This window comes from Vulpes vulpes, chromosome 2 (genome assembly GCF_048418805.1).
Source record: "Vulpes vulpes isolate BD-2025 chromosome 2, VulVul3, whole genome shotgun sequence".
Lineage (NCBI taxonomy): Eukaryota > Metazoa > Chordata > Mammalia > Carnivora > Canidae > Vulpes > Vulpes vulpes.
This window is the reverse complement of record NC_132781.1, coordinates 46061075-46086886: the sequence shown is the minus strand read 5'-3', so window position 1 is coordinate 46086886 and position 25812 is coordinate 46061075. Positions and strand designations below refer to the sequence as shown.

The 25812-nt window shown below is 45.8% G+C and overlaps 1 protein-coding gene across 4 annotated transcripts in view; it reads left to right on the top strand.

The window, feature by feature from the left end:
* Nucleotides 1–25812, top strand: part of SMG6 (SMG6 nonsense mediated mRNA decay factor) — a 239644-nt gene that overhangs the window by 96379 nt on the left and 117453 nt on the right. For all 4 annotated transcript variants that reach the window (XM_026016159.2, XM_026016160.2, XM_072741189.1 and 1 more), the window contains 3 exons: nt 8671–8787; nt 10680–10848; nt 23332–23533. In XM_026016159.2, coding sequence (XP_025871944.1) covers nt 8671–8787; nt 10680–10848; nt 23332–23533 — 488 coding nt within the window. The remainder of the gene's footprint in view (nt 1–8670; nt 8788–10679; nt 10849–23331; nt 23534–25812) is intronic.

The window sequence follows — 25812 nt, the reverse complement described above, 5'->3', positions numbered from 1 at the left end:
CATTTCTCTGCGATAAATGCCCAAGATAATTGCTGTATCATATCATAAGTACATTTTTAGCTTTAGAAGAAACTGCCAAACTTCTCCAGAATTGCTATGCCATTTTTACATTCCAGTCAGCTAGGGATGTATGATCCTGTTCCTCTGCATCCTCACTAGCTTGTTGGTATTGTGTTGTTACTGTTTTTTATATTAGCCATTCTGATAGATGTGTAGTGATGTCTTGCACTTTTAGCTTTCATTTCCCTAATGACTAACAATATTGAACATCTTTTCATGCGCTTATATTTCATCTGTTTATGATGAAATGTCTGCTCTGTCTTTTGTCCATTTTCTAATTAGATTGTTTTTCTCACCAGTGAGCTTTGAGAGTTCTTTATATCATTTAGATACCAGTCCTTTGTAGTTTACAAATACATTGCCCCAATTTGTAATTTGCCTTTTCATCCTCTTACATTGTTTTGCGGAACAAAAGTGTTTAATTTTTATGAGCTTCAGTATCTCAATTTTCCTTTTGTAGATTGTGCTTTTAGCATTAAGTCCAAAAATTTTTCACTTGGTCCTAGGTCCTGAGGACTTTCTTCAGTTTTTTTTCTAAAAGTTTTATGGTCTTCTGTTTTACATCTAAGTCTTTGATCCATTGTCACTTAATTTTTGTATAAGGTGCAAGACTTATGTCTGGGTTCACTTTTTGGCCTGTGGTTGTCTAATTGCTCTAGCACCATTTGTTGAAAAGGCTCTCCTTTCGGGGTACCTGAGTGGCTCAGCGGTTGAGTGGCTGCCTTTGGCTTAGGGCATGATCCCACAGTCCCAGAATCGAGTCCTGCATCAGGCTCCCTGCATGGAGCCTGCTTCTCCCTCTGCCTCTCTCTCTCTGTGTCTCTCATGAATAAGTGAATAAAATCTTTAAGAAAAAAGAAAAGGCTTTCCTTTCTTTGACTTAAAATAGGGAAGAGTGATTCTTCCCACTTTGTTATTCTGTTTCAGAATGGTTTTAACCATCCTAGGCCCTTTGCCTTTCCATATAAGTTTTAGAATAAGCTTGTCTTTGTCTACAAGAAACTTGGCTGAAATTTTGATAGTAATTGCATTAAACCTATAGGTCTGTGTGAGGAGAATTGCTTTCTGCAATATTGAGTCATCCAACTTATGAACATAGTAAATCTCTCCAGGTATTTAGGTCTTCTTTGATTTCTTCCATTGGTATTTTATAATTTTCAGCATAGAGATTCTGTACATATTTTGTTAGATTTAATATTGAAAATATCTAATATTTTATATGTAGGTTTTTTGTTTTCTTTGGTATTATAAATGGGATAGTGTTTTTATTAATTAATTTGTTTATTTAAAGATTTTAATTATCTGAGAGAGAGAGCATGCACTCACAAGTCTAGGAGTGGAGGGGGAGCGATGCAGAAGGAGAAGGAGAAGCAGATTCCCAACTGAGTGCAGGGAGCCCCACATGGAGCTCAATCCCAGGATCCTGGGATCATGACCTGAGCCAAAGGCAGATGCTTAACTGACTGAGCCACACAGGTGCCCCGAAATGGTATAGTGTTTTTAATTTTAGATTCCACATATTTGTTACCTTAGAGCTTTTTGTGCAGAACTATGGAGCGTTTCTGAGGTTTTCATGTTCATATAAAGGGCAGAGGAAGAGTTGGAGCTTGTAGCTTGAATCACAGGCATTTGAAAACCAAGTATGGGAATAGCATGGGTTCAAGAGATGACAGACTTGAATTCAAATCCCATCTCTGACACTTAATGGCTTTGTGACCTTGGGCGAGTCATTTAACTTCTTTTTTTTTTAAATTTTATTTATTTATTCATGAGAGACAGAGAGAGAGGCAGAGACACAGGCAGAGGGAGAAGTAGGCTCCTGCAGGGAGCCTGATGTGGACTCAATCCCAGACCCTGGGATCACACCCTGAGCCGAAGGCAGACGCTCAACTACTGAGCTACCCAGGTGTCCCAAGTCATTTAACTTCTCTGTTTCCTTAACTGTCAGAGAGGGAAAATAATACCTCCTGTGCAAATCTTTTTTAAAGTTTTGAGATTTCACATACACACATATAAATACATACACACACACACACACACACACACACACACACACACCCTCTCTTCTCTATGTGCCTAAAAGAAGTCTTAGTATATCTTAGTTATTATTTTAGGCCACAGTGGAATCATGTTGTTTTTGGTTAGGATTCACAAGTGAGAGGCATAGTGTACCTACTGTTGTGAACAGCATTCATGTTTTGAACCCCTTCATAGCGCTAATTTTCAAGGATGTGAAGTCTTGACATAGCTCTTGTCTTCAAGGGGCTTATAATTCTTTTGGGGAAACATGGTATATGTATAAGAATTCCAGGACAAGGTATCACTTGTTAAGTTCCAAATGTATGGGGCAGACCATGGGTGCATCAAAAAACTTTGTCTTCCTGAGTTTTGTTTTCCCTTTTGTATCCTGCTCAGTAAGGTGGCTTTGGGATGTTGTTGATGAGAGAATACATGGGGGTGGGAGGGAGTGTGTACAGATTTAGGGGAAGGGATTCATGTGGGAATATGTAATTAATTTTTATACTTTCCCCAGTAAACCATCTACTCTTTTTATGATGTCATGAGGGATTCCTTAATTTTGCAGCTGCTTCCTGATTACGTCAGAGAGGAGCCTCTCACCCCACAGCCTGGAGCTGCACTCTTGCAAGAATTGGAAACAAATGAAGTGCTGAATATCTAATGGCTTCCACAGGGAGAGCCAGTTCAGACTTCCCAGGCCTCCTTATGCAAGGTCTTCCTCAAATATTTCTGACCCCCTAAGGTGTCTTTGTTCTGGAAAGACAGGAGTGGCTCAGAGCCAAGTGGGTGGGAGTCTAGGGACTCCTGGATGCATACCTCCCTCACTCCAGGTGTTCTGCAATCCCAAACTTCTGCCCCTTTCCTGGACCCCCTTTGGTAGGTGTTATCCTTTTTGAGGTCTCAGGATCCTCTGAACCTGCTGAGATTATTGGTGAGAGTCTTTGGCCCCTTTCAGTGAATCCCTTACCTCCCACACACATCATTTCTACCTTCTGTTGATTTTCTTTCGGCAGTATTTCTCACATCTGTACACTTCTGTCCATTCCATCTTCTAGTTCCTGTAAGAAAGATATTACATTTACTTGGCATTATAAAATTTATGAAGTATACTACATATAATATCTCTCCGTTCAAACGAGTTCATGCCGTCTTGGATTCCCAACCAGACTCCCTTCCTATTATATTTTTCCAGCTACCCTAATCCATCCTAAATGTTTTAACTACATTAATCTTTATAAAATACTCACCTGTATTTCATTTGGAAATTTTGAGCGGGTGCCCTCCTTACTACCTGCCAAGTCAGGTCTGTGTTCCTTGCTTTGACATCACAGGCCCAGTGCTTTGTGGTCCCTGTCATATGGCACACTGGTGCATTGTTTGAGTGTGGGAGTGTGCTTGGTGTGCCCCTACCTGCATGGCCTCCTTAGCAACACTCAGTCTCTCCTTCATCCTGCCAGTTCCATCTCTGTTTTTTGCAGCCTTGCTCAGGAGTACTTTCTTCTGTGAAACGTTTTCTCCTATACCCTAGCTGGAAATGATTTTTTTTCCCCCTCTGGTGAAAGAAAGTATCTTACTTTCATCTTCCTTGAATTGTAGTTATTTAAGTCTGTGTATTCTTCCTGTCTTCCTCATTAGATTATCATCTTCTTACGGATGGATCCTATTTTCCATTATGCCCTCCACCATTGGGATGAATAAATAACTTTGGAACTAATGAGAGAGATCACTTTGTTGGGCTGAGATTTCCTTTGCCTTCACATCTACCCACTAAAAGAAGTCAGAGTTTTACAATCCTAGAAAATCCAAAAGGAGTAGCAAGCATGACAGTAGGGGCTCTTAGAGAGGAAACACTACCTTTCAGGCTCCTCTGAAACAAGCTCCTCTGTTTTGTTGTGGCTATGTCATTCATGACCGGCCTTCTGTCAGCCTGTGTTCTGCCTTTATGTATGAATAATTTGCTTGGGTGTATTGGTGCCTGATTTTTCTGATGCATTCATTTTACTTCCCAGGGAATACAGTCATGCCTTGATGGCATGGACATCTCTGCCGTTGCTCTGAGATTTTATCTGGCTCTTATACAATGACTGCCTCTTCCACCCCACTTCAGTCAGTAACTGCCATAGGGAACTCTGTAGTCCAAACAGCAGCAGTTGAAAGATGCTCTCACTGCCCACTTCCTGTAGACAAGGAGGTTTTGGTGGGCTGCTCAGGAACTATGCCAACCCTGTGTCTGACTGGTGACTGACTCATGAGAAAGCAGCCTTATGTCTGAAAGATAAGAGCCAACAAATCGCCTCCAGGTGGTGTTAGTTTGGAGGTGACTGACCATTCATTTCCTGTCTTTGGGAGGAGCTGGTGGGGAGGGAGTCAGTGAATAAAGTGGTCTTGCCTGCATTTTTCTCCAGCTATTAGTGAAACAGCTGACCAAATAGTTGGTTCTCTCTCCTGGAATGGCTAGTGGACCCCAGTGTCTTCTGAATCCCTCCGCTACTGTCAGGGTACCAGACTTCTGTGTCATCCATCCTGTGTCTCCCCTTTAGCACTCTTGTCATCCTCTTGCCAGGAAGCAGGCTGTGTGCATCAGGGAAACTGCTCGTTTCATTGCTGCCAGATTTTTCTGTGTCCAGCCAAACCTCATCCCTGCTGATACTGGTTGCCTCCAATTCTCTCCCTGACCCAGGAGTTAATCAGAAGTGAGGGTTCTGAACCACTGTCCCTTGGCTAGACAAAGAGGGTCCAGGCAGGTGGGCCTGCCTCTTCTCCCTTCCTGCCCCCTCTCCCTCCTCCTGCCTCATTCCCATTTCCTGCAGGAGGTTGCTTTGCCATCCTGGAGCCGTCAAGCACAGCTTTGCTTTGGCAGCACCGTCTCGCATACACTGGTGGGAGAGGGGACGTGTTTATCACTTTTCCTGGAGATTATCTGTTTAAGCACTTCTCTGACAGTTACAATAACAAGGGCAGTGTGTTGTGTTTCCCAGCAGAAGGACACTTGCTGTTGAAAGATGTATAGCACTAATTAGAAATACATAACATCCGGCCACATGGCAGCCTTCTCCCGGCCGCTCCGTTTCCTGATTTCATACAACTTTGACGACAGTTGGTTTATGTTTTCCATGAATATGTTCTCAGAAAAATGAGAAAGTCTCCCCATTAGATAGGAGTGAGAAGAATATTTCTGCCTGAGTAGGTATTTGGGCATAGGAATAGTGGGAGCTCTGGTCACCTGGCCATCTGAGAGCATGTGGGAAAGCGCAGAATCAAGTTCAGACCTCAGGTGACTTTCTTGGTAAGAAATATTTCCATCTGACTTGCCTAGCCAAAACCATCCCCCTAAACCCTTGAGCAAGCCTGCTTTTGGAAAGAAGGGGAAAGGCTGTTTCACAGTGTTAATGAGTTCCTCAGCTCATGTCAGGCTCCTGCTACCTGACACAAAGCCAGAGGAACCCAGGCAAATACCAAGGCAAACAATGCTTTTTCCTTCCCCACCCCACATCATTTGTTGGTCTGACCCAGCCCAACTCTAGGGATATATATGGGCATTTGTCAGACTAGGGCCAGTTTCCTAGCTCTAGCCCCAGAGTGGGTGGACTCTGGGAATTTGGATGTTGTTTTCCAACTTACTAATATGAAAGTGAATACTTTTAAAGGAGTGGCATCTTATGGCTTCTAGCCTACAGAAACCAAAGTGAGGCGAAGAGTATCTCCAAAGATGCCATAACACTTAATGTTGTACTCACTGGAGGCACTGGGTCTGAGTTACCATGGTTACTTAGGTAAATAGCAGTTTTTTCCATCCAATTGAAAGGTCCTAAGGTTGCAGGGACTCTTTTATTTGTAGCTGTGTTCTCCATAATACCCAGCACAGGGTGAGGCACACTATAGATGTTCAGTATGTGCTTGTGGTACCGCTGAGCATGGACAAGGGAAGGGCTCCTGAAAAGTACTCCCTATGATGTGGTCAGAAGGCAGACTGAGACCCAGGCATTCTAACCCCCGTAAAACTGTGATACACCACCTGCTCGATTAGGCAGAATGGCTTAGTGCTTGCACATCTCCAGACCCTCGCCAGGAATAGAGAGACGGGAGGAGGTAAAGGTTTGAGGTGACATAACTGTGGCTAAGAATGGAACATTCATGAAGCTGCCTTTTCAGCTGCTGCTGAGACATAGTCGAGTCCTTCCACACTTAAAGCAAAGAGGCTCCAGTTGTTACTACCCTGCCTGGCTCCCAGACCTTATCACAGGAGGCTTTAAAAAGGAGCCAACCTGGGGGCGCCTGGGTAGTGCAATTGGTTAAGTGTCAGACTCTTGGTTTTGGCTCAGGTCATGATCTCACAGTCATGGGATCAAGCCCCACATCGTCCTCCTTGCTCAGCGTGGAGTTTGCTTGGGACTCTCTCCCTCTGCCCCTCTCTGCCTGCATGCTCACATGCGTGCTCTCTCTCTTTCTTAGATAAATAAATCTTTAAGAAAAAAGAAAGGAAAGGAAAGGGAAATGGAAACAGAAAGGAGGAAGAAAGAAAAGAGTCAACCTGAACTCTGCAGAGGCCACAGGTGTCATTGTTTTTAAGCAGTTCATTCTCCCCTTTGAACCCTGGTCACAGCTTTGCACTCTGGGAAGTAGCCTCACCTAAGATTGCCATTTGTCATAAAAATAGAAATGGGCTTGGTGGAACTAATCTCCCTTTGCCCCATCTTATCCATATTCAGGTTAGTGAGAGTATCTTATTGTAGTTTTGGGCTTCTCAAAATGCCAATCTCCTTGAGCTAGGTCACCCCCCTTTCATACCTTCTCAGGGCCTTCTGTGTGCAGGTAACTTATGCCCAAGATTCCCAGTTGATAAGGGGTCACTAATGTCAGCTACCAGGATGTGGCCTCCCTTATCCTATTCTAGCTTTTTCTTTTTTGGACTTACTCCCCCATTCTGGGCTGGCCTCATTGCTAATTAGAAGCAGGCTACTGGCAGCACTTGGCAAGGCCTGGTCTGAGCTGGGGCAGTACAGACAGTGATGCTGCCCATAGTAAGGTGTGCCAGGGAAAAGTTGCCATTTTTCTTTTGATGGCATACACATCCTCCCCTTCCCTGCTTTCTACCCTTTCCCCTCTTGGTTCTTGGATGCTTGTATCTTGTCTCCCTAGCAGAGGTTTAGGGCCTTACCAGAAGAAGGAGAGTGGTGACCTATTCTAATCACATGGATTGTTACCACTTCCTTACTGCTTGCCACAATTGAGTTGGAAAGTTAGAGGGTGACATTTGGGACCAGTGGGCATCTGGAAGGATGGCAGGAAAGCCACAACAGACGAATAGTTTGCTACACTGATGCTATTCATATGTTGGGACCTTCTGAGCAGCAGCCTGTTCCTTCTCACTCCTAGGGCTCTCTATAGTGGTTTGGGGCTGGCTTTGTATACTCCAGTCATGTTTGCTACTGCGGCCAAGGCGGTTAAGAATAATTGTGGTTGTGAGCATCTCCTGGAGTAAAGACTTCAATTAGGCCCTATTGACAAGACTAGTGTCAATGAGGAGAGAGGCAGGAGGGCTTTCCTCTAGCTGTTGAGGTTAACACGCAAACAGGCATAGAGATCAAACATATGGCTAATTATCCTTTTAACCCGTGGAGATTCTGAGGGTTCATTCTCCTGTGGGAAGGAGGGAATTAACATATTAGTTGATGTCAGAGCAAGTGACCGGGCACCTGATTCCATCTCCTGTGCATATTAGGTATCTCCTTCTCTAAGGCTGCAGTTAGACTGCTGCCCTCTGTCACCAATTCCTCTCAAGTCTGGATCAAGTGGCTATTAGAGTGGGCCACTGACAAGGAGTAGGTAGAGACAGCATTTTGAGAGTATATATTGTAGCTTCTGCCAAAGAATAGCTGTGGCCACCACCAAGGTAGCTTCTTTCGCTGACCTGCAGCCAGAAGGAAGTTAGCCAGGCTGAGAAAGTGAGGAGGAGACGGTGCTGGTATTGGGAGCCAGATTTATTTTCTAGCCCTAGGGGAAAGAATTTGTGAAGGTAAAAAGTACCATTGGTTAAGTGCTTATTATGTGCCCATTCTCCTATGTAAAAGTAGCTCATTCAGTGAAAATAGGTTATTTGTAAGTGGAGGAGTGACAGGAGGTAAGGATGGAACGAAAAGTTAGTGATTCAAGAAGATAACTTAAATTTGTACTTTTGTGATTTTAATTGATGTTTGTACTCCTGCTACCTATATATTAGAGAGACTGAGTTAGTTAAACATGACTTCTTGTTACTATAGTTTAACATTACTAGTAGCCAACTAGATACAGAGAGCATATAGTTCTGGCTCAAACTGTCCACCTTGGAGTGACTGGTCCTGGGGAAGTGATGCAGAATTTACACAGGGGATCCCTATGATAATGTTATCAAGTACTTACCCATACACTAGCCATTGTGGTAAGTGCTTCATGTGCATTTTTTTATTTCACATTATGATTACACTTTGAGAGAAGAAATAGTAGTACCTCCAGTCTTAGATGAGGAAAGGGAGTTCAGTGACCTGACCAAGGACGTGCACCTAGTAAGGTAGAGAAGAGGGCACTGATAGAGTTTCATTTGCCTCTTTTCAGACTGCTTCTCGGAGGAGTGTCGCTCTGTGATCCAGGAGCAAGCCACAGCACTGGGCTTGGCCATGTTTTCTCTCCTGGTGCGGCGCTGCACCTACTTACTTAAGGAGTCTGCCAAAGGTAAGCAGATGAGGAACCCCCCAACTGCTGGCCTTTTCCCTGCCTGGGTCCCGTGCAGACAAGTTCACAGTGCCACCTTGCCTTCTCGGCATCTCTTCCCTCTACTTGACGTTCTTCCTCTTCCCTCTACTTGACGTTCTTCCTCTTCCCAGTACCCCACCTTCCTCTGCCCACCTAACCAGCCCTAGCTCCTCTTGCATTCCATTTACCTCTTGGGGGCACTGTCCCCTCCCCCTTTTCTCTAATAGTTGAGATTTTCACTGTACCTATGAGCTACTGCGGGTTCCTGCAACATTAGAAAACCAGCAAAGAGCATTTCCTTTTTTGTTCAAATTGATATTTTGGTTTCCCCCCTCTATCTCTGTGTCCCTCTTCGGTACTGGCGGGTGTTGTAACCACTGTGGACCTTGGACAACTCACTGAACCAGATCAGGGGCTGTTTTTTTTTTTTTTTTTAATTTTTTTTTATTATTTATTTATGATAGTCATACAGAGAGAGAGAGAGAGGGGCAGAGACACAGGCAGAGGGAGAAGCAGGCTCCATGCACCAGGAGCCTGACGTGGGATTTGATCCCGGGTCTCCAGGATTGCGCCCTGGGCCAAAGGCAGGCGCCAAACCGCTGCGCCACCCAGGGATCCCTTTTTTTTTTTTTTTAATTTTTTAAAATTATTTATTTATGATAGTCATACAGAGAGAGAGAGAGAGGCAGAGACACAGGCAGAGGGAGAAGCAGTAGCAGGGGCTGTTTTTTAACCTTTGAGTTGCTCCGCATCCCCGTATGCATTAAGGTTGCCTTTAGAAATCTAATCCTGCCTGCTGAGCCGGGTAAAGTAGGGCTAAAGGTTGCCCCTTTCTCTTAGGTCCTAGACCAATATTGGTGAGTATAGAGGCCCCTCTATTGTCTCCCTGCCACTTCAACTTTGTGAATGCCTCCAGACTGCAGCTGCCATATTGTGGAGGGAGGGTTGAGGTAACTTTTTATTTTGAAACAATTTCAAACTTACAGGAATGTTGCAAGAATAATACAAAGAACTCTTATATACCCTTCACCCAGATTCCCCATTTGTTAACATTTTACTGTAGTTTCTTTAAGTTCTCTTTCCCTACACATGCATATACTTATGCTTATTTTTGTTCTGAACCATTTGATTGTGAGTTGTAGACATGGTAGCCCTTTACCCCCCAAATAGTTGACTGAATATTTCCAAATAACAAGGTTATTCCCTTACATGACAGCACAGTTATCAAAATCAGGAGGCCAACATTGATAACAGTACTGTTGTTGAATCTGCAGACTTTACTGAGTTTGTACCTGTTGTCCTAAAAAAAAGTCATTTTCTGGTCTAGGACCCACACCAGGATCAAGCAATGCAATTTAGGTGCTGTGTCCCTTTAGTTTCCTGCAATCTTGCCCTGAATGGTTTCTTCAGTGGTTTCTCAAGTCTTTCTCTGTCTTTCATGACCTTGACATTTTTGAAGCATACATGCATACGCCACTTATTTTGTTGAATGTCCCCCAGTTTGGGTTTCTCTAATATTTCCTCATGGTCAAATTCGGGTTATTTTGGCGGGAACTCTAGTGCCATCTCAGTGCCATGCTGAAGGAAAGCTAAAGAGGGGGTGGTGGCCAGAGGCCTGAGTGGCGACTTTGGCCAGGCCACAGGTGGAGCAGAAAGAGCTGTCTGCAGGGGCAGACCCAGTGCACTGGTTCTCTCTTTGTCCTGCTTTTCAGAATCCTCTTAGGTGCTGGCACCTGTCCTCCGCCTCTGGGTCCAGCCTTCCTGTGGACTTGGTCTCCCTTCCCTAAGAGCTTGCTGCCGTCCCAGCGCCCCAGGCCTCACTCCTGGGCCACAGCAGACCTAGGCCCAGCTCTCACCCTTTGCCTCTGCAGCTCATCTGTCCTCCCCTGAGGACGAGGATGACCAAGATGACATCAAGGTGTCTTCCTTCGTCCCGGACCTGAAGGAACTGCTCCCCAGTGTGAAAGTCTGGTCAGATTGGATGCTTGGCTACCCAGACACCTGGAATCCTCCACCCACATCCCTGGACCTGCCCTCACAGTGAGTTGGTGCTGCTGGCCTCAGCCCACCTGTGCTCCCACAGCCTCCTTCTTGGTCCTCTTTGTTTTTCCTACCTGCCGCCTGCTTGTTCCTCTCTTCCCTCCTCATTTAAACTTAGCTTTTTCACTTCCTTCAACACCGTCCATGTCCTCTGATGATCTCAGCTGTTTTTCCCTGCTGTCTGGTCTGTTCCTCCTCCTCTGTCCTTCTCTGTCATTCCATAGTTTGCTCTATTTTGTCCTTTGTCCTTGCTCTTGCTCCCTTGCTCTCACTTCGTGCTGCTTGTGCCCATCGTCTCTGCAGCTGCCTGTCTGGGCACCCGTTGCTGTGAGGGGAAGGCCTTGTCTCCTACTCTACCTTTCAGTTAATCTCCATGCATCCTTCAGGGTGCGTCCTGCTGCCGCTTGTGCTGCCTTCTACACTCTGCTTGGGCCTTCCTCTCACACACTGAAATGTGTGAGGAGGGTAAATGTGCACACCTCTCTCTTCCACTCACTTCATTTCCCATCTCCCCATCTCTGTGAGTCAGTGTGCTCTCTGTCAGAGCATTTTAGATATGGGGTTTGTTGGTCTAGGGGTACATGTGTCTGCCTGGGTGCGTTTGCATAGATCTGTGTATATGTTTATGTGACTTTTTTTTTTCTTTTTTAAATTCTGGTAAAATATATATGTAACAAAATTTGTCATCCTAACGATTTTTAAATATACAATTCAGTGGCATATTATATTTACATAGATGTTAACCATGCATGGCTTGCTTGCTTGCCTCTTTCTAGATTGATTGATTGATCGATTGATTTGAGAGTGTGTGTGAGTGGGGGGAGGGACAAAGGGAGAGGAGACAAGCAGACTCCCTGCTGAGTGGGGAGCCCAACTCTGTGCTCCACCCCAGGACCCTGAGCCGAAACCAGGAGTCGGATGCTCAGCCATTTGAGCCACCCAAGTGCTCACCACACATGGCTGTTTCTTACGTCCATATCTGTGTATAGGTTCTACCTGTGTGTGTGCCTCTTTGGCTCTGGTTGTCTCTCTGTGTCAGAGGGTCTGTGTGTGTCTGTCTAGGGATTTATCTAAGGATCTTTGGTGTACCTGTTTGTGTCTGTCCATGTATATGTGTCCATGTGTTTCTGTGTGCTGTGTCCATATCTGTGTCTATGTCTCTTTCTATCCTTGGGTGTAGGGATCTTTTTGCAACATTCATGTGTCTCCATGGGGGGTCTGTTTCAGTTTGTGTCTCTGTCCATATCCTTGTCTGTCTGTGTCTCTCTCTGATTCTGGGTCCATGTCAGTCTGTGTGTGCTTTGGCCCTATCCATGTCTCTATGTGTGGGACTGAGTCCTGTAAGGGTGTATATGTATGTTCTTGACTATCCGTGTCCACGTTTGTCCATGACCATGTCACTTTGTGCCAGTCTGCATCTCTCTATTGGAAAGGGAAGTATTGTGTATGCCAGTCTGCCTGTATTGACCTACCTCTGCCTGCCTCATCTGTCTCTCCCTGCCTGCGTCACCTAGGCCTGCCTGCCTGCCTCTGCGTATCTTGGTGTGTTACTGCCTGTCTGCCTGCCTCTGATGTTTGTGTGTATCTGTATCGGGTCAGCAAACTATGGCCCAGGAGCTAAGAATGGTTTACATTTTTAAATGGTTTTAAAAAATCAAAAGAATAATATTTCATGACTTGTGAAAATCATTAAGAAAGTCAAATTTCAGTGTCCATGAGATCATATTGGAGCACAGCTGGGCTTACTTGTTTACACTTTGTCTATGGCTGCTTTCACACTGCAGCAGTAGAGCCGAGTAGTCACAATAGAGATGTTACAGTTTGCAGAGCCTAAAATGTTTACTTTCTAGCCCTTTGCAGAATATTTGCTGGCTCCTGGTCTATATGCATCCCATTCTTTTCTTGTGTTAGTGTCACTGTGTGTGTGTGTTCATGTTTGCACTATAGTTTCTTAATGTGTGTGCATTTTGGCGCCCATCTCTGGTCAACTCTGTTGATTTTCCATCTCTCTCCTTCCCTCTGCCTCTCTCTTCCTGTCTCTGTCTCTTTCCCCTTTACCTTTCTCTTTCTCTCGCCTCTACCCCCTCTCACCCCCCCGCCCCGTGCTATTTTGTGGTGTCTGGCAGGTGCAGTGTCCTCAGCTCCTTTAGGCTCTGTGGGGTATATGTATGTGTGTTTGAGATGCCCAGCATTTCATCATTCTTCTTTGGTGCTCTCCCCTGGGAGGGGCACATACTGGAGGGCAGAGTATGGGGACCTAGGCTGCTGCCGATAGCACTTCTCTGGGCCAGGGGCTTCTCTCAACTCATGGGTGACCCACAGAGGGAAGGCTGCAGGAGAGATTTCTGGCCAGTAGTTTATTGACCTTTCTGTGTGGACTGTCTGCCTCTTTCCCCCTTTTCTTCCTCAAATTTCTTCCCTGTTCCTCATGCCAAGAAGCTCCCCTGGACTGTCAAGCCCTCTCTCCCCATTCCCTCTCAGCTCTAGCTCTGTAACTGTGGGTGATGCTCACGGCATCAAACAGTTTTCTGCATCCTCCCATGAACCTTCCTAGGCTGAGGCTTTAGGAGCCACGGTTGACCCCTCAGCTAGGCAGCTGGGGCCACACAAAGGAATGGACTGATCTGCTGGCTTAGGGGCAGCTGTTTTCTGGCAGTGTTCCCTAAAGAGTTAACATGGACAGCCTCAAACTTTTCAGGCTGTTAATCTATAATGCCGACTAGGCAATTTGCAGATTTGGAAAGAAACTGACAAGGAAGGTCTCCTCTCCAAGTATCTGAAGCCACTGCTTCTGAGCCTGCACAGGGGTCACAGAGTGTTCCTCCCTTCCTCTTGGGGTGGGGAGGCAGACCATCTGTCCCTGGAGCTTGGGCCTTCCCTGGGTCACCTCACCTCACAACCACAGGTCTCTTAGATATGGTCCACCCAGCCCCTGTTTGTCCATATTCTGGCCATCAGTCCTGTTAACTCTCTTCTGTGACCCGTCTCCCTCTATCCCTCCTCCCTCTCCCACTCCCTTTGGCTTTTGTTTGGCTGAGGAAATGGAAAGCTCACACAGGAAGTGCTGGGCCTCATTTGCTTGAGGTGCTGAGTCTGTTTTCTCTTTGGATACTGTAGCAAATGACCCATTGCTGGCATATGCAAGCTGCTGCCCATCTTTGGGCAAGGATTCAATGTGCAGCTGGGCACATGGTCCAAGCTACAGCCATCCCCAGCTAGGCTTCACCTCCAAGGCTACAGAGAGGCAGAGGGGGTTGGGACATTGAACAAATTTACTTTTTCTTTTCAGACTGTTCTTCCCAGTGAGAGCACATATGACCAAATAATCTATTGAATATGATTGGCTAGGTAAACAAGTTCCTTTATAGCTGTGGGCACCACTGAGGAATCTGGTATAGGCCAGAGCAGCCAGCATGGTAGAGAATGGAGTCGAGTCCCCTTCTGCACTCTCTCTGCAATCACGATCAGCAGCTGGTTGTTTCTGGAATGCATGTTTAAACATAAAGGAGGATCTTTGCTGTCCTGGGGCCTGACCACAAGACATGGTGGTGGTTTGAGGGCTAGGGCCTCTGTTGGACAGAGCAAAACCTGGCCTGACCACCACTGAGGGTAGTCCCACCTCATAGCTGTCAGAGCCAAGTGCTGGAAAAGTGGAATGAGAATTTACCACCTTCCTTTCCAGTTTCTCATATAGCTGCCTAACATTTACTGAGTAGATACTGTGGTTGAGAGATTGGCAAGGTGTGGTGGTTTGGTGGATCTCAAAGTGGCCTCTTAAGCTCACTGATATTCATACTCTGGAGTCTTTTCTTTTAAGTCCATTGGGAATAACATCCTCCAAATAGTTCAGTAATGTCAGAACAGTAATCCTTGTGACACTCCTAAGGTTCTTGTGCTGATCTTCATTTTGGAGGGTTTAGGAATGCTCTCAAGAGAGTAGGAAGGAAATGGCTTCTACTTAACATCTCTCCTATGCATGTTTTCATTGGTTTTTGGCTGCATTTGTTCTCTGCAAAGACGGATCCATCAATGATCATAAAATAAGGTGATCAGATAGCTTACATTTCCTTTTTTTTTTTTAATATTTTATTTATTTATTTATTTGACAGAGAGAGAGAGAGACAGCACACAGGTAGGCAGAGTAGCAATCAAAGGGAGAGGGAGAAGCTGGTTCCCCACTGAGCAGGGAGCCTGACTTGGGGCTCAATCCCAGGACCCTGGGATCATGACCTGACCTGAAGACAGAAGACCTGACCTGAAGACGCTTAACCAATTGAGCCATCCAGGTGCCCCGATAGCTTACATTTCAATTTGCTTCTCCTCCAGAAACCCTCACTCTCAGATTGTCTCCCTGACACACTTGGACCCTTATTTCATCCAGCTCCCTTCATTCTGTCTTTCGTTTCATTACCTTCTTGTACAGTTACAGAATCATTCCAAAGCTTTCCTAGGGGAATTCCAGAGCTCATCATTAGTTTCCTTGGTTCTCTCCTTTTTTGCCCGTATTTTTCTTCTTGTCAAATCTACATTTCCTAGGCACTAGTAGCCACTTAAGCAGATGCGAAGCACATAGGATGATGATGACAGGACATCACCAATACCACAGAGTGATAGGGGCAGGATTTCAGGGCCATTAGTGCCTTCCCACACAGTGGTCATCATAGGTATGTGTTTTGGAGTCAGCAAGTAAGTAGGTCGACTTCCCATTTGTACCTGTAATAGGATGGCTTTATATCCCAGGAGATTCTAGTACAGGGGATTGTAGCAGGGTATGGAAAATTGCCTTGGGCTGCGGTAAAAGACAGTGTAGTGTGCTTTGGTCTATTTAGAACAGACTACAATCTGTTTGAAGGGACCATCTACTTGTGGGGTGTGAGGGAGGAGTGAGGAACATGGTTTCTACACTAGGCCTTTCATTAGGAGGGAGAGATAGCTACTTCCCACTTTACCAAGTGAGCACGAAGCTGTGAATGTTAGGTGATGGAGAGTTGCAGAGCAACAGGCTTTCACGAGCCTAAGCATAGTCACCCCTCACATCCTGGGACCTTTGGCAAGCTAGGGCAGTGGGACAGCCTACCTCATTTCATAGTCTCTGCTGAAGCCAAATCTTCCCTCATCTTGATCTCTAGTTCTCAGTAAGTGAAAGAGTCAGGGGACTTTGAGAACATCCAAACCTAGCCCAGCTGTGGCAGTTGGTTTATTGCTTTCAGCTGGTACTTGAACCCAGGTCCTGGTCTTGGAGGCTTTCCCAGGTTTAATCCCCAGAGCTTTCTCTGCAGCTGTATGACACTGCGCTGACCCCGAATGAGGATAGGAAAATAGAACCAGTGCCAAGCCAGAGTCTCTTTTTCATTTGGAGTCTGGCTGTCTGCCCATGACCAGGGTTACATAATGGGAAACATAGCTGGGGCTCTGGAGAGCCCGCGTTTCACCAGGCTGCCCAGACCTTCACATTCTGATGCTATATATCTTCCTAATTGTAGCTCGGATGCATTTATCACACTGTTGGATTGGAGTACTGTTAAAAAAAAAGAAGAAGAAGAAGAAGAAGAAGAAAAAACCCTCCAGAAATTCCTGGACTTGCTACTTTTCCATGGCTTGTCTTGTATAGTCTACAGAGCATGCTGGAAAAGGCTTGTAGGGAACCCTCTGAGTGCTGTCACATAGGGAGACATAGGGATATATAGGGAGTATGCAGTAAGCTGATTTCCTCAGGGAGCCTACATGTGTTGACCCTGTAGACGAGATAGAAATTCTTGAGTTAAAAAACAGCTAGTTCACTCACCCTCACAGGGCAGCTCTGAAAATAAGAACTAATCCAAAGTCTAATCGGCACCCCTTCAAGGACGCTTAATACGTCTTCCCAAAAGGGCATTTTAGGAGGTCACTAAGTAATAGTCCATCAGCACTTCCCTGAAGGAAGTGGTGGTGACTGTGGGAAGCCCCTTTGCTACCCTGGCTCCCCACCCAGTCTCCCTGGCTCCGGGTTGGGGCGTCAGCACTACAGCCTGGCACCAGGGGGTTCCTCTTCCTCCAAGTGCTGAGTGTGAGACACACGTGATCTCTCTCACAACAGGAGCCTCTGTCCCCTCCCAACTCCTCTCACAGGACTTGTGAGAGGAAGGGGTGTTGGCCTAAGGCTCCAGTCTGACCCCAACAGGGTACAGCAGCTGACCCCAGGGAGCGTACTTTCCAGCTCTAGGCTGAGGTTATTTGGGTCCAGTGTGTGCTAAACTAAGAAGACGTGTTGGAGTGGTTACAGCTAAAAATTTAGAAAGGCAGGAACCGTGAGAATCCGCACCAGGGAGCCCGCCGAGGGCTCCACTCATGCCGTGGAGATGTTGAGGTCCCCTGGGGGCTGCTCTTTCCCAAACACACAGTGCTGATGGGTTTAACACACCATAGTGATGCAACAGAGGCTATATGTGTTGAATGTAGCTTGGGAAAACTGCAATCACATATGGCACTGACCTAGATAGAGGTTGAGGGAGGCACAGTAGAGGTACTTGAGAAATCCTGGAATGAGGTTACTGTGACCTGTTGTTGGCCAAAAGGCTACAGCTGTAATGCTTAGAACATGAAGAAGTTTATGTTCTTGGAGTAGTGCAGGGTGACTGGGCTTCAGAATTCGATTTGCCCTATGGGGCAGAATTAATTCACATTGGACACTTTCCCAAGGGCCCACATTGACTTGTTTGTTTAAACTAGAAAGGCAGAAGGGATTCTCCTTTACTGAGTCTTCTGTTCTTATATTCACCTAATAAACAGCTGTTATTCTTGGAGGATGGTATCTTGCTGCCCATGTCTTAACTCCTAAAACGGTTAACTCTGACACCCATGTCTCCTCTTTATATCATGACAGTGTCTGGAAAATACACTACAGTTCCTTAATCTCAGAGAGAGCCGCAAAGATTCCCACCACCCTCATCTCTACCCCGTCCCAGAGCCTGTTGAGCTACTTAGCATTGATACTGGACCAGGTCCTCATCCCACTGCAAACAGAGTTGGCATGACATCTCAGCTTCACAGAGGGGCTTCCTAAGCTATTTTAAGCCCACATACTATTCTTTTGATTCTTCAGACCTATTAGGTTCATTCAGATCCTTTTCTTTTAGCTGCTCACCACCTGCAGTTTTCTGCAGATAAGTGGGAAGTCCTCAGGGCTACAGTGGTCTTATGTTGCCCATGGAACCCCATCTTGGGAGTTGTGGGCTAGAATATAATGATCCACAGGCAAACAAGTTTTTAAGAGAGCATACTGCATATCTTAAGAGCATTTCTCTTGCTGTGGCCTTTTGTCTTTCCCCTTTGTGTCTATAGTCCTTGGCTTTCTCTTTTCCAGCTTCTTTATGCCTAGTTTCTGTGCCACCTTGGCTATATTTGCAGAATTCCCCATCCCAGGAATCAGAAGACCCAACTTGTTTCCCATCTGTACTACAACTCTGATCTTCCATAGCTCTGAAACACAATGCAGGGCTTCTTCTCACTCAACTCTTTCCGGGTTTGTTCTGCAGCTGTGGAGTTTGAATGTTAGTGTTTAAACAAGCTGGTATTACACAGGAAATGGCCACCTCCACAGGCCCCTGCAGGCTTGTAACATGGGGTCATTGTACTTGATATTAATCACCAGTCAGCCTGTTCCCCCAGTAAAAATATGTAGGGGTGTGTGAGGGCTCAGTCCTCCTCAGACTTGCCAGAAGGATGGCCTGAGACCTGGTTGGACCTTTAGCACTCCACTCTCCAAAGTGTCTCCTTCCCTTGGCCCCGCCCCAGATGGAACTTGTAGAAAAGTTCCTACCTGACCTTTTCCCTATAGAGCTGGCAGATCTGCCTCTCTTTCTGAGTTCTAGGAAGGAGATATATTGTGGTATAACTTGCCTCACCTATCTCACACCTTAACCTTTAAGAGCGTTTTTTTAAATAACACCTTGTGTGAGAAAATTCCAAAGGTGAAGGAACATAGAAACCTATTAGTCTACCTGATACCAGGGCTTCTTGGTTCCTTGGACTGAAGCTGCTTTTCAAGTACAGTGTGCAGAAATAACCCCAGCCTGAAGGGTTAATCTGATTCCCCAAGTCAATATCCCCCCAACAACCAGCCAAGAGTGTGTGTTGGTTCATTTCTGTGAAATGTGTTTCCCCAGTCACCTGGGCTGGCCTGGGCTGCATTGTATCGGCCAGCAGCTGCACTGCACTCAAACTGACAGCTACATTAAACCTTGGAATTCTGAGGCAATAAAAAGTAAATTAACTCTTATTTTTTTCCTTTCCTGGTGGAGTAAGTGAATGCATGTCTGTAGGGAAGTGAGTGAGCCTTGGTCCTGAGTACATGCCTCTAACCAGCCACTGCTGGTCTGTCCCAAGCTAGGATCTGGTGTTCAGACTCCAGCCAGAGGTCTGCTTTCCTGGTGTGTGGTGTTTCTGTGGGGTTGGGCCACTGGGTCACCCAGCAACTGCTGATCCTTGCTCACTAATCACATTACAGCTGTTTGAGAGGTTCCCTTGCCACCATTCTGCGAGCCATAAATGAACTTGTTGGACGCAGTTGCATATTCTCTGGCTGCTTTGTGTATGCTTGGTAAAGAACGCATCCTAACTGTAGTGGGATTTTGTGGGTTCTGGGACCTTCCCCAAAATATGAGTTGGGACCACAGCAAGCTGAAGGCGAACTTGCCCAGGTTCATAGCACTTTGGAGGGTCTATTTAGAACCAAAGGTTGTTTTGGAGATTGTCTGAAAAACCTTTTGGAGAGTCATTTCCCAAGAGTTTCTAAAAGATTTGACTTTGGGCTCCTTGGCCCAGGCTAACCCTGAGCCCTTAAAACTGAAGGGCTGCTGAGGGGTGAAGCTTGGGAGGCACTCCTACCTGGGATAAGGAGCTAGAGCAGGAAAAAGCTAAGCTTTTCCCCTTCTACTCAGACAGAAAAGCTATGTTCACCCACAGAACTGACCTCTCAGCCCAGAGGCCTGGTTGGGGGTAAGCCGAGATGATAATGCCCAGGTTCCAAGAATTACCTCCTCCTTAGCTTTGAGTTCAGGCATCTCACCTAGTTTTTCTAAGTACCTCTTCCTTTTAGCACTAGTTTCCTGACACTCCTTATCCCTCCCTCTGTGGAGAGTCAGTGTATGGTTCATGGGTGCTTGGTTAGTGTGTGTGTCCATGGTGCTCAATGGAAGAAGAGGTAACTGATGAAGTGATCTTGGGCAGTCTCATTGAGATACCAGAAGAAGCAGCCACTGAAAAATCAGAGTTCACACACAAGACCAGTCTGAATGGATCAGGGCAGAAGTGACCTTTCACTGAAGCATTTTGTATATTCCCTTCGTTCTGGTTAGTCTAGCATGGCCCTTGGGCCCCGCTATATTTCTCAGTTGGGAACTCAGGACACTTCCTGTGTCTTTTGGCACCAGCTGCTATCTTGCAGACCAACACCCGGGTAGAGACTCTCATCCACTTCATTCTTGCAGCAAGTCTTAAGGTTTTGGGACAAGGTGGGTGGTAATGGGCAAAAGGCAGCTGTGGGCAGGGGTCCCTGGTGGTGGCCAGCAGTCTCTGGGAGGAGTCAATTTTGGTTTATCTGAGCCTTAGGGGACAGGGGAGCATGGTAATGAGAACCACATGGTACCACATATTTCTTCGTCTTGGATCCAAGATGGTAGGGGTGGGAGGATGAGAGAGGGATGTGGGGCCTCCCACTGTGGCAGCCATGGGTAATTTTCTGCTGCCTCTCCCTGATGGGCGATGCTGCTGCCCACACCTCCCCACCCCTGATCACGTCCTGAAGCAGTCAGGTCCTTGACCTGCACAGCACCAACCAAAGCCCCTAAGCCAAGAATTCAGCTGGGAGACTTTTCACCTTCTTCCTTCTCACTGTCGTCTTTCCTGTTTATTTTCCAAATTGCTGCTCTGCAGCCGAGCAGTGCCTGTTGGCCAGAGCTCACCAGCGCTGTGGGATTGGACTCAGGCAGTGGGCTCAAGTGGCCAGCAGGGCACTGGGGGAGGAAGTGGGGAGCTGGAAGAGCCTCCCTGTGCGTCTCCCATGGGCAGCACTAACCTCGGAGGCGGCCCTGAGCAGCCCTATCACATCCGGTGCTTGTCTCTGCAGCCGGGACCGGAGGATAAACTATCAGAGCTGTGAGGCAGTGCATCATTCCTCTTATTATTTTCTTCTCTGCAGATGGGGTCGTGGAAAGTTCAGTTCCTTTTAACCCTCAAAGTTCTGTTTATTCTACAGCTGGTAGCCTGAATGCCGTGTTTCCCATTACATCACAAAGGGGCTCAGGCAGATCTCTGCACAGAAACGTGTTGCAACTGTTTATTTTTTTCCATATTTAAACATTTCTGACAGCCAAACTCAGCTGAGCCAAAAGATGGAGCTTTGTGAATGAGTCTGGATGTTGGTGTCTGTGCAGAGAGAAGACTTTAGAAAACTCTTGTCCCTCCGGTGATTCTTCCCAAACATGTTCTTTTTCCTGGGCAAAGCCTGTGAAGCAAGTTACTTCTGCAGTACACGTGTGTTGATTATGTGCCGTTGTGTGATTAATGGGGCTGTGTTCCGCCTGGTTCCCAGGACACTCTTGAAAACAAGATGTTTCATTTCATTGCCTTTTCCTAGTGTAGTGATTACAGTAAATAAACCAGTACAGGCTCCTTCCACCTGGAGCCAGTCAGGGAGTCCCCACACCCCCACTCCACTTTCTCCCCCAGCATCACCTTCAGTGGCATGTCCCTTGAATGCCCTCTTCTCTGCCATCTCCCAAAGGCTCCTAGTCTGCAGGAGAAACAAATTGCTTAAGGCTGAGAGGCCCCTCCCTAGCAGATTTGGCTCATGCGCAGTAACTCCTCTGGGAAGATTCCAGGATGTAGCTCATTCGTAGCTCTTTTTGCTTCTTGCCTCTTGCCACTCCACCTCTTGACCCTAATTGTAAAGCTTTTCTTTGCAGCTCACTCCTTTTGAGGCACAACTTAGCATCCATAGGTACAAAAACTGGGACAGTCCCAGGCAAACCAGAATGGTCGGTCACCCTATATCTAACCGTCCACAAATGAGAGAAAGGAAAGGCAGTGGGATGGCCAAGATAGCACTGAGACTGCTTCATCTGCCGAGATGCATGGGAAGCTTTACTGTCCTGGGATGATCTTGGCAGGCCAGGAATGAGATTTTTATTAGGTGGATGGTTGTGTGAGGGGGGTTTAATTCCTTTATTTTTTTTAAGATTTTTTTTTATTTGGGCAGCCCCGGTGGTGCAGCAGTTTAGCGCCGCCTGCAGCCCAGGGTGTGATCCTGGAGATCTGGGATCGAGTCCCACATCAGGCTTCCTGCATGGAGCCTGCTTCTCCCTCTGCCTGTGTCTCTGCCTCTCTCTCGCTCTCTCTGAATAAATAAATAAATCTTTACCAAAAAAAATAATAAATAAAGACTTAAAAAAAGATTTTATTTATTTATTCATGAGAGACACAGAGAGAGAGAAGCAGAGACATAGGCAGAGAGAGAAGCATGCAGGCTCCATGCAGGGAGCCCAATGTGGGACTCGATCCTGTGACCTCGCGACCAGCGCCCTGAGCCAAAGCCAGACACTCAATTGCTGATCCACCCAGGTGCCCCAAGGGGTGTTTAATTCCAATTTTTTTAAAAGATTTTTTATTTGTTCAGGAGAGAGACACACACACAGAGAGAGAGGCAGAGACACAGGCAGAGGAAGAAGCAGGCTCCATGCAGGGAGCTTGATGTGGGACTCAATCCCGTGACTCCAGGATCACGCCCCGGGCCGAAGGCAGGCGCTAAACTGCTGAGCCACCCAGGGATCCCCTAATTCCAATATAATTAACATACAGTGTTACATTAGTTTCAGGTATACAGGATAGTGATTCACCAATTCTATACATTACTCAGTGCTCATCATGATAAGCGTATTCTTCATCCCCTTCACCTGTTCGTGTGTTTTTTTCCTGTTTATATATAGGAAGAGATTTCTAAAGTATAAGGGAGAAAAAAACCTCACATGATTCTCTTCGTGGTGTGACTGGCCCCTCTGGCTGTATGGGAGGAGGGGAGATTGGCGCTCTGTTGCTGTGTTGTGGCATATACTTGGCTGGGCAGAAGTGGGGGAATTCTGGGAGCTGCCTCAGGCACTGGGTGTCTAGAATGTTTGAGTAAGTGTCTCAGGCACACTGTCTGGAAAGGTGACAGGACCTGCATTAGGCAACTGATTCTCTAAATTCTTTTTCCTCTCTGGTTAGTATTAAAAAAAAAAAAAAAAAAAAAAACTCCCCCTAATCAATTTCAACTTTGCATAAGATGGACATTCGCCCACCAGATTACTGCCATGGATGCAATTTTGTACCCTTTTTGGGTAAGATTTTCTGCCAGTTGCCAGCCATAGACAACATTTGCCACCAGTACCTCCCTTCTCACAAGTGCTTAAAATACTTTAACTGGTCCCTCTTTGGAGCTGTTCTTCTTTCTGACCTTATTTCTCACAGGGTTGCTATGGACGTGTGGTCGATGCTGGCTGATTTCTGTAACATACTGACTGCAGTGAATCAGTCTGAGGTGCCACTGTACAAGGACCCGGACGATGACCTCACCCTTCTTATCCTGGAAGAGGATCGGCTTCTCTCGGGTTTTGTCCCCTTACTGGCTGCCCCTCAGGACCCCTGCTACGTGGAGAAAACCTCGGATAAGGTCAGGCCCAGGCCAAACATCCCTCCCCATTCACCCCTCCTCTTAATTCTCCAGACTTTTTTATTCTTGGGAAGTTTTCTCTGCAAACGGAACATGATTAAGTCATTGAGAAGGGTGTTAAGGGAAAATATCGACCTTTTAGCCGCTGACATCCAGCTCTGTGTCCTGAAAAAAAGCCCTCTCGACTTCCTTTGGTGTGTGTGTGTGCTCGCTGGCATGTTGTATATACGATCATTTCCTCACTTGTTTAAATAGTGCAGCTTGTGTTGGCAGTGCTCTCAGTCAGCTCCAAATGGTTTGCATCATGCTTAAAGCACCCTCCTTCCTCCCCCTTCTCCCCCCCCCCCCCCAAGCCACAAAACTCTGCACTAGGAAAACAGCCAGGGCTTTTTCCCTTCTCTAAGGAGGAGAGTGATAAATAGGTGACTAGAGAGAAGCAGACACCATGTGTTAACTTACAAAAAAAGCTTTTAGGAATATGAAGCATTCCCCGCTGCCTGGTTTCTATTTTTCTTCCTCTAAGGACTGTGTTTTAACCTGAACTTTTTCCTGGTCTGTTTATAGAAAACAAAGCTCATTGCCTGTTGCCCTGGTGGGGACTGTGGAACTCTTCGTCTCTGCTTAACAGTTGGGTCTTTGGCCAGGTGTGGAGAGTAGGGCAGTCTGCTCTGCTTCACATTCCCATGTAGCAGTTGCTAGGCTGGAGAAGTAGTACCCACACACCCCAGGAACAAAATCTCCTGTGCTGAGCTGGGGAACCCTGTGTCTGACCTCTCTGCAGAGTTGTTAGCATCACATCCCCTGGGGAAGAGTCCACAACTGGCTTCTTAGGTGGAAGTCTTTTGACCCAGGTGAAGCATATAGAGAGACATGGGTAGATGGCTTTTTTGTTTTGTTTTTTAAGACTTATTTATATATTTTAGAGAGCATGTGCAACCTGGGGGAACGGGCAGAGGCAGAGGGAGAGAGAATCCTTAAGCAGACTCTCGCTAAGCATGGAGCTTGACTCGGGGCTCAATCCCACAACCCTGAGTGACCTGAGCCAAAACCAAGAGTCAGACGATAAATCAGCTGAGCCACCTGGGCGCCCCAGGTAGATGTTTATTTTTAAAATGTCAGACAGTAAAAACTAAATCCCAGCCATAAACTGGAGATATGAGAGAGATAGTATTGAATTAAAAATATTGCTATATTGAAGATTTAAAATGTTTAAACTTGTTCTTAGTAGAAAAGAGTATATGTTCATTGTAGACAAGTAAAAAAGAAAAAGAAAAAAATGTATCCACAATCCTTTTACCCAGTGGTAACATCACTGTTATTTTTGCTAATCATACTCATATTTAACCTCTAGTATACACTTTTTTAATACAAGCTAAGAGTCATTATACAGACTATAATCTGCTTTTTTCACTTAATCTTTTAAAATATATTTTTATATGGAATTTTTTTAAGATTTTGCTTATTTATTTATTTGAGAGAACAAGCAGGAGGGGCAGAGGAAGAAAGAGATAGAATCTCAAGCAGATTCCCTTTCATGGGGAGAGCCAACACAGGACTCAATGTCAGGCCCTGAGATCATGACCTGAACCTAAATCAAGAGTTGGACGCTTAGCCAGCTGAGCTACCCAGGCACTCCATATGGAATCATTTTTGATGATGACTTTGTATTCCAAGATTTCTTTAACCAGCCTTTGCTTTGTTGAACCAAGGGACTATTCTCAATTTTTTCACTACTGTAAACAGTGATATAATTCCTTATAGTAGAATTTTTGTACAGATTTCTTTTAGTTAAATATATTGACTTAGTAAAAAACTTCCTCTTTGAATGTGTTTAATGACTAATAGGGATATTGGGAATGTGACAACCTCTCTCTCTCCCAAGAGGAATACTCATTTAATGCTTTTCCAATGAAAAGTTGGAGTGAAATCCTGCTCTTCTAGTCTCAGAAGAGGATAATAATGAGGAATTATAATATGTGAGGCTGAGGACAACTAACACAGTCACACATTGTGGAAGATGGTCAGTTATAAGAGAAACTGGATAAGCATGGCTTGGGCTGGGGGATCCTCGTACTGTTCTGTACTCAAGGTGAGTTTGACTGTAGAGGGTACTTTTGGGAGTTGGATATTGGCTTATCTGTCTTTTGGTGCAGAACAAGGAAGGAGTCCTAACCAGCTTCAGACTTCCTAACACCTATCTCCTCATCAACTCTCCCAGCAGTAGTGTCAATATATGATAAGTGTATGTCATACAGCATATGATACAGTGCAGCACATGA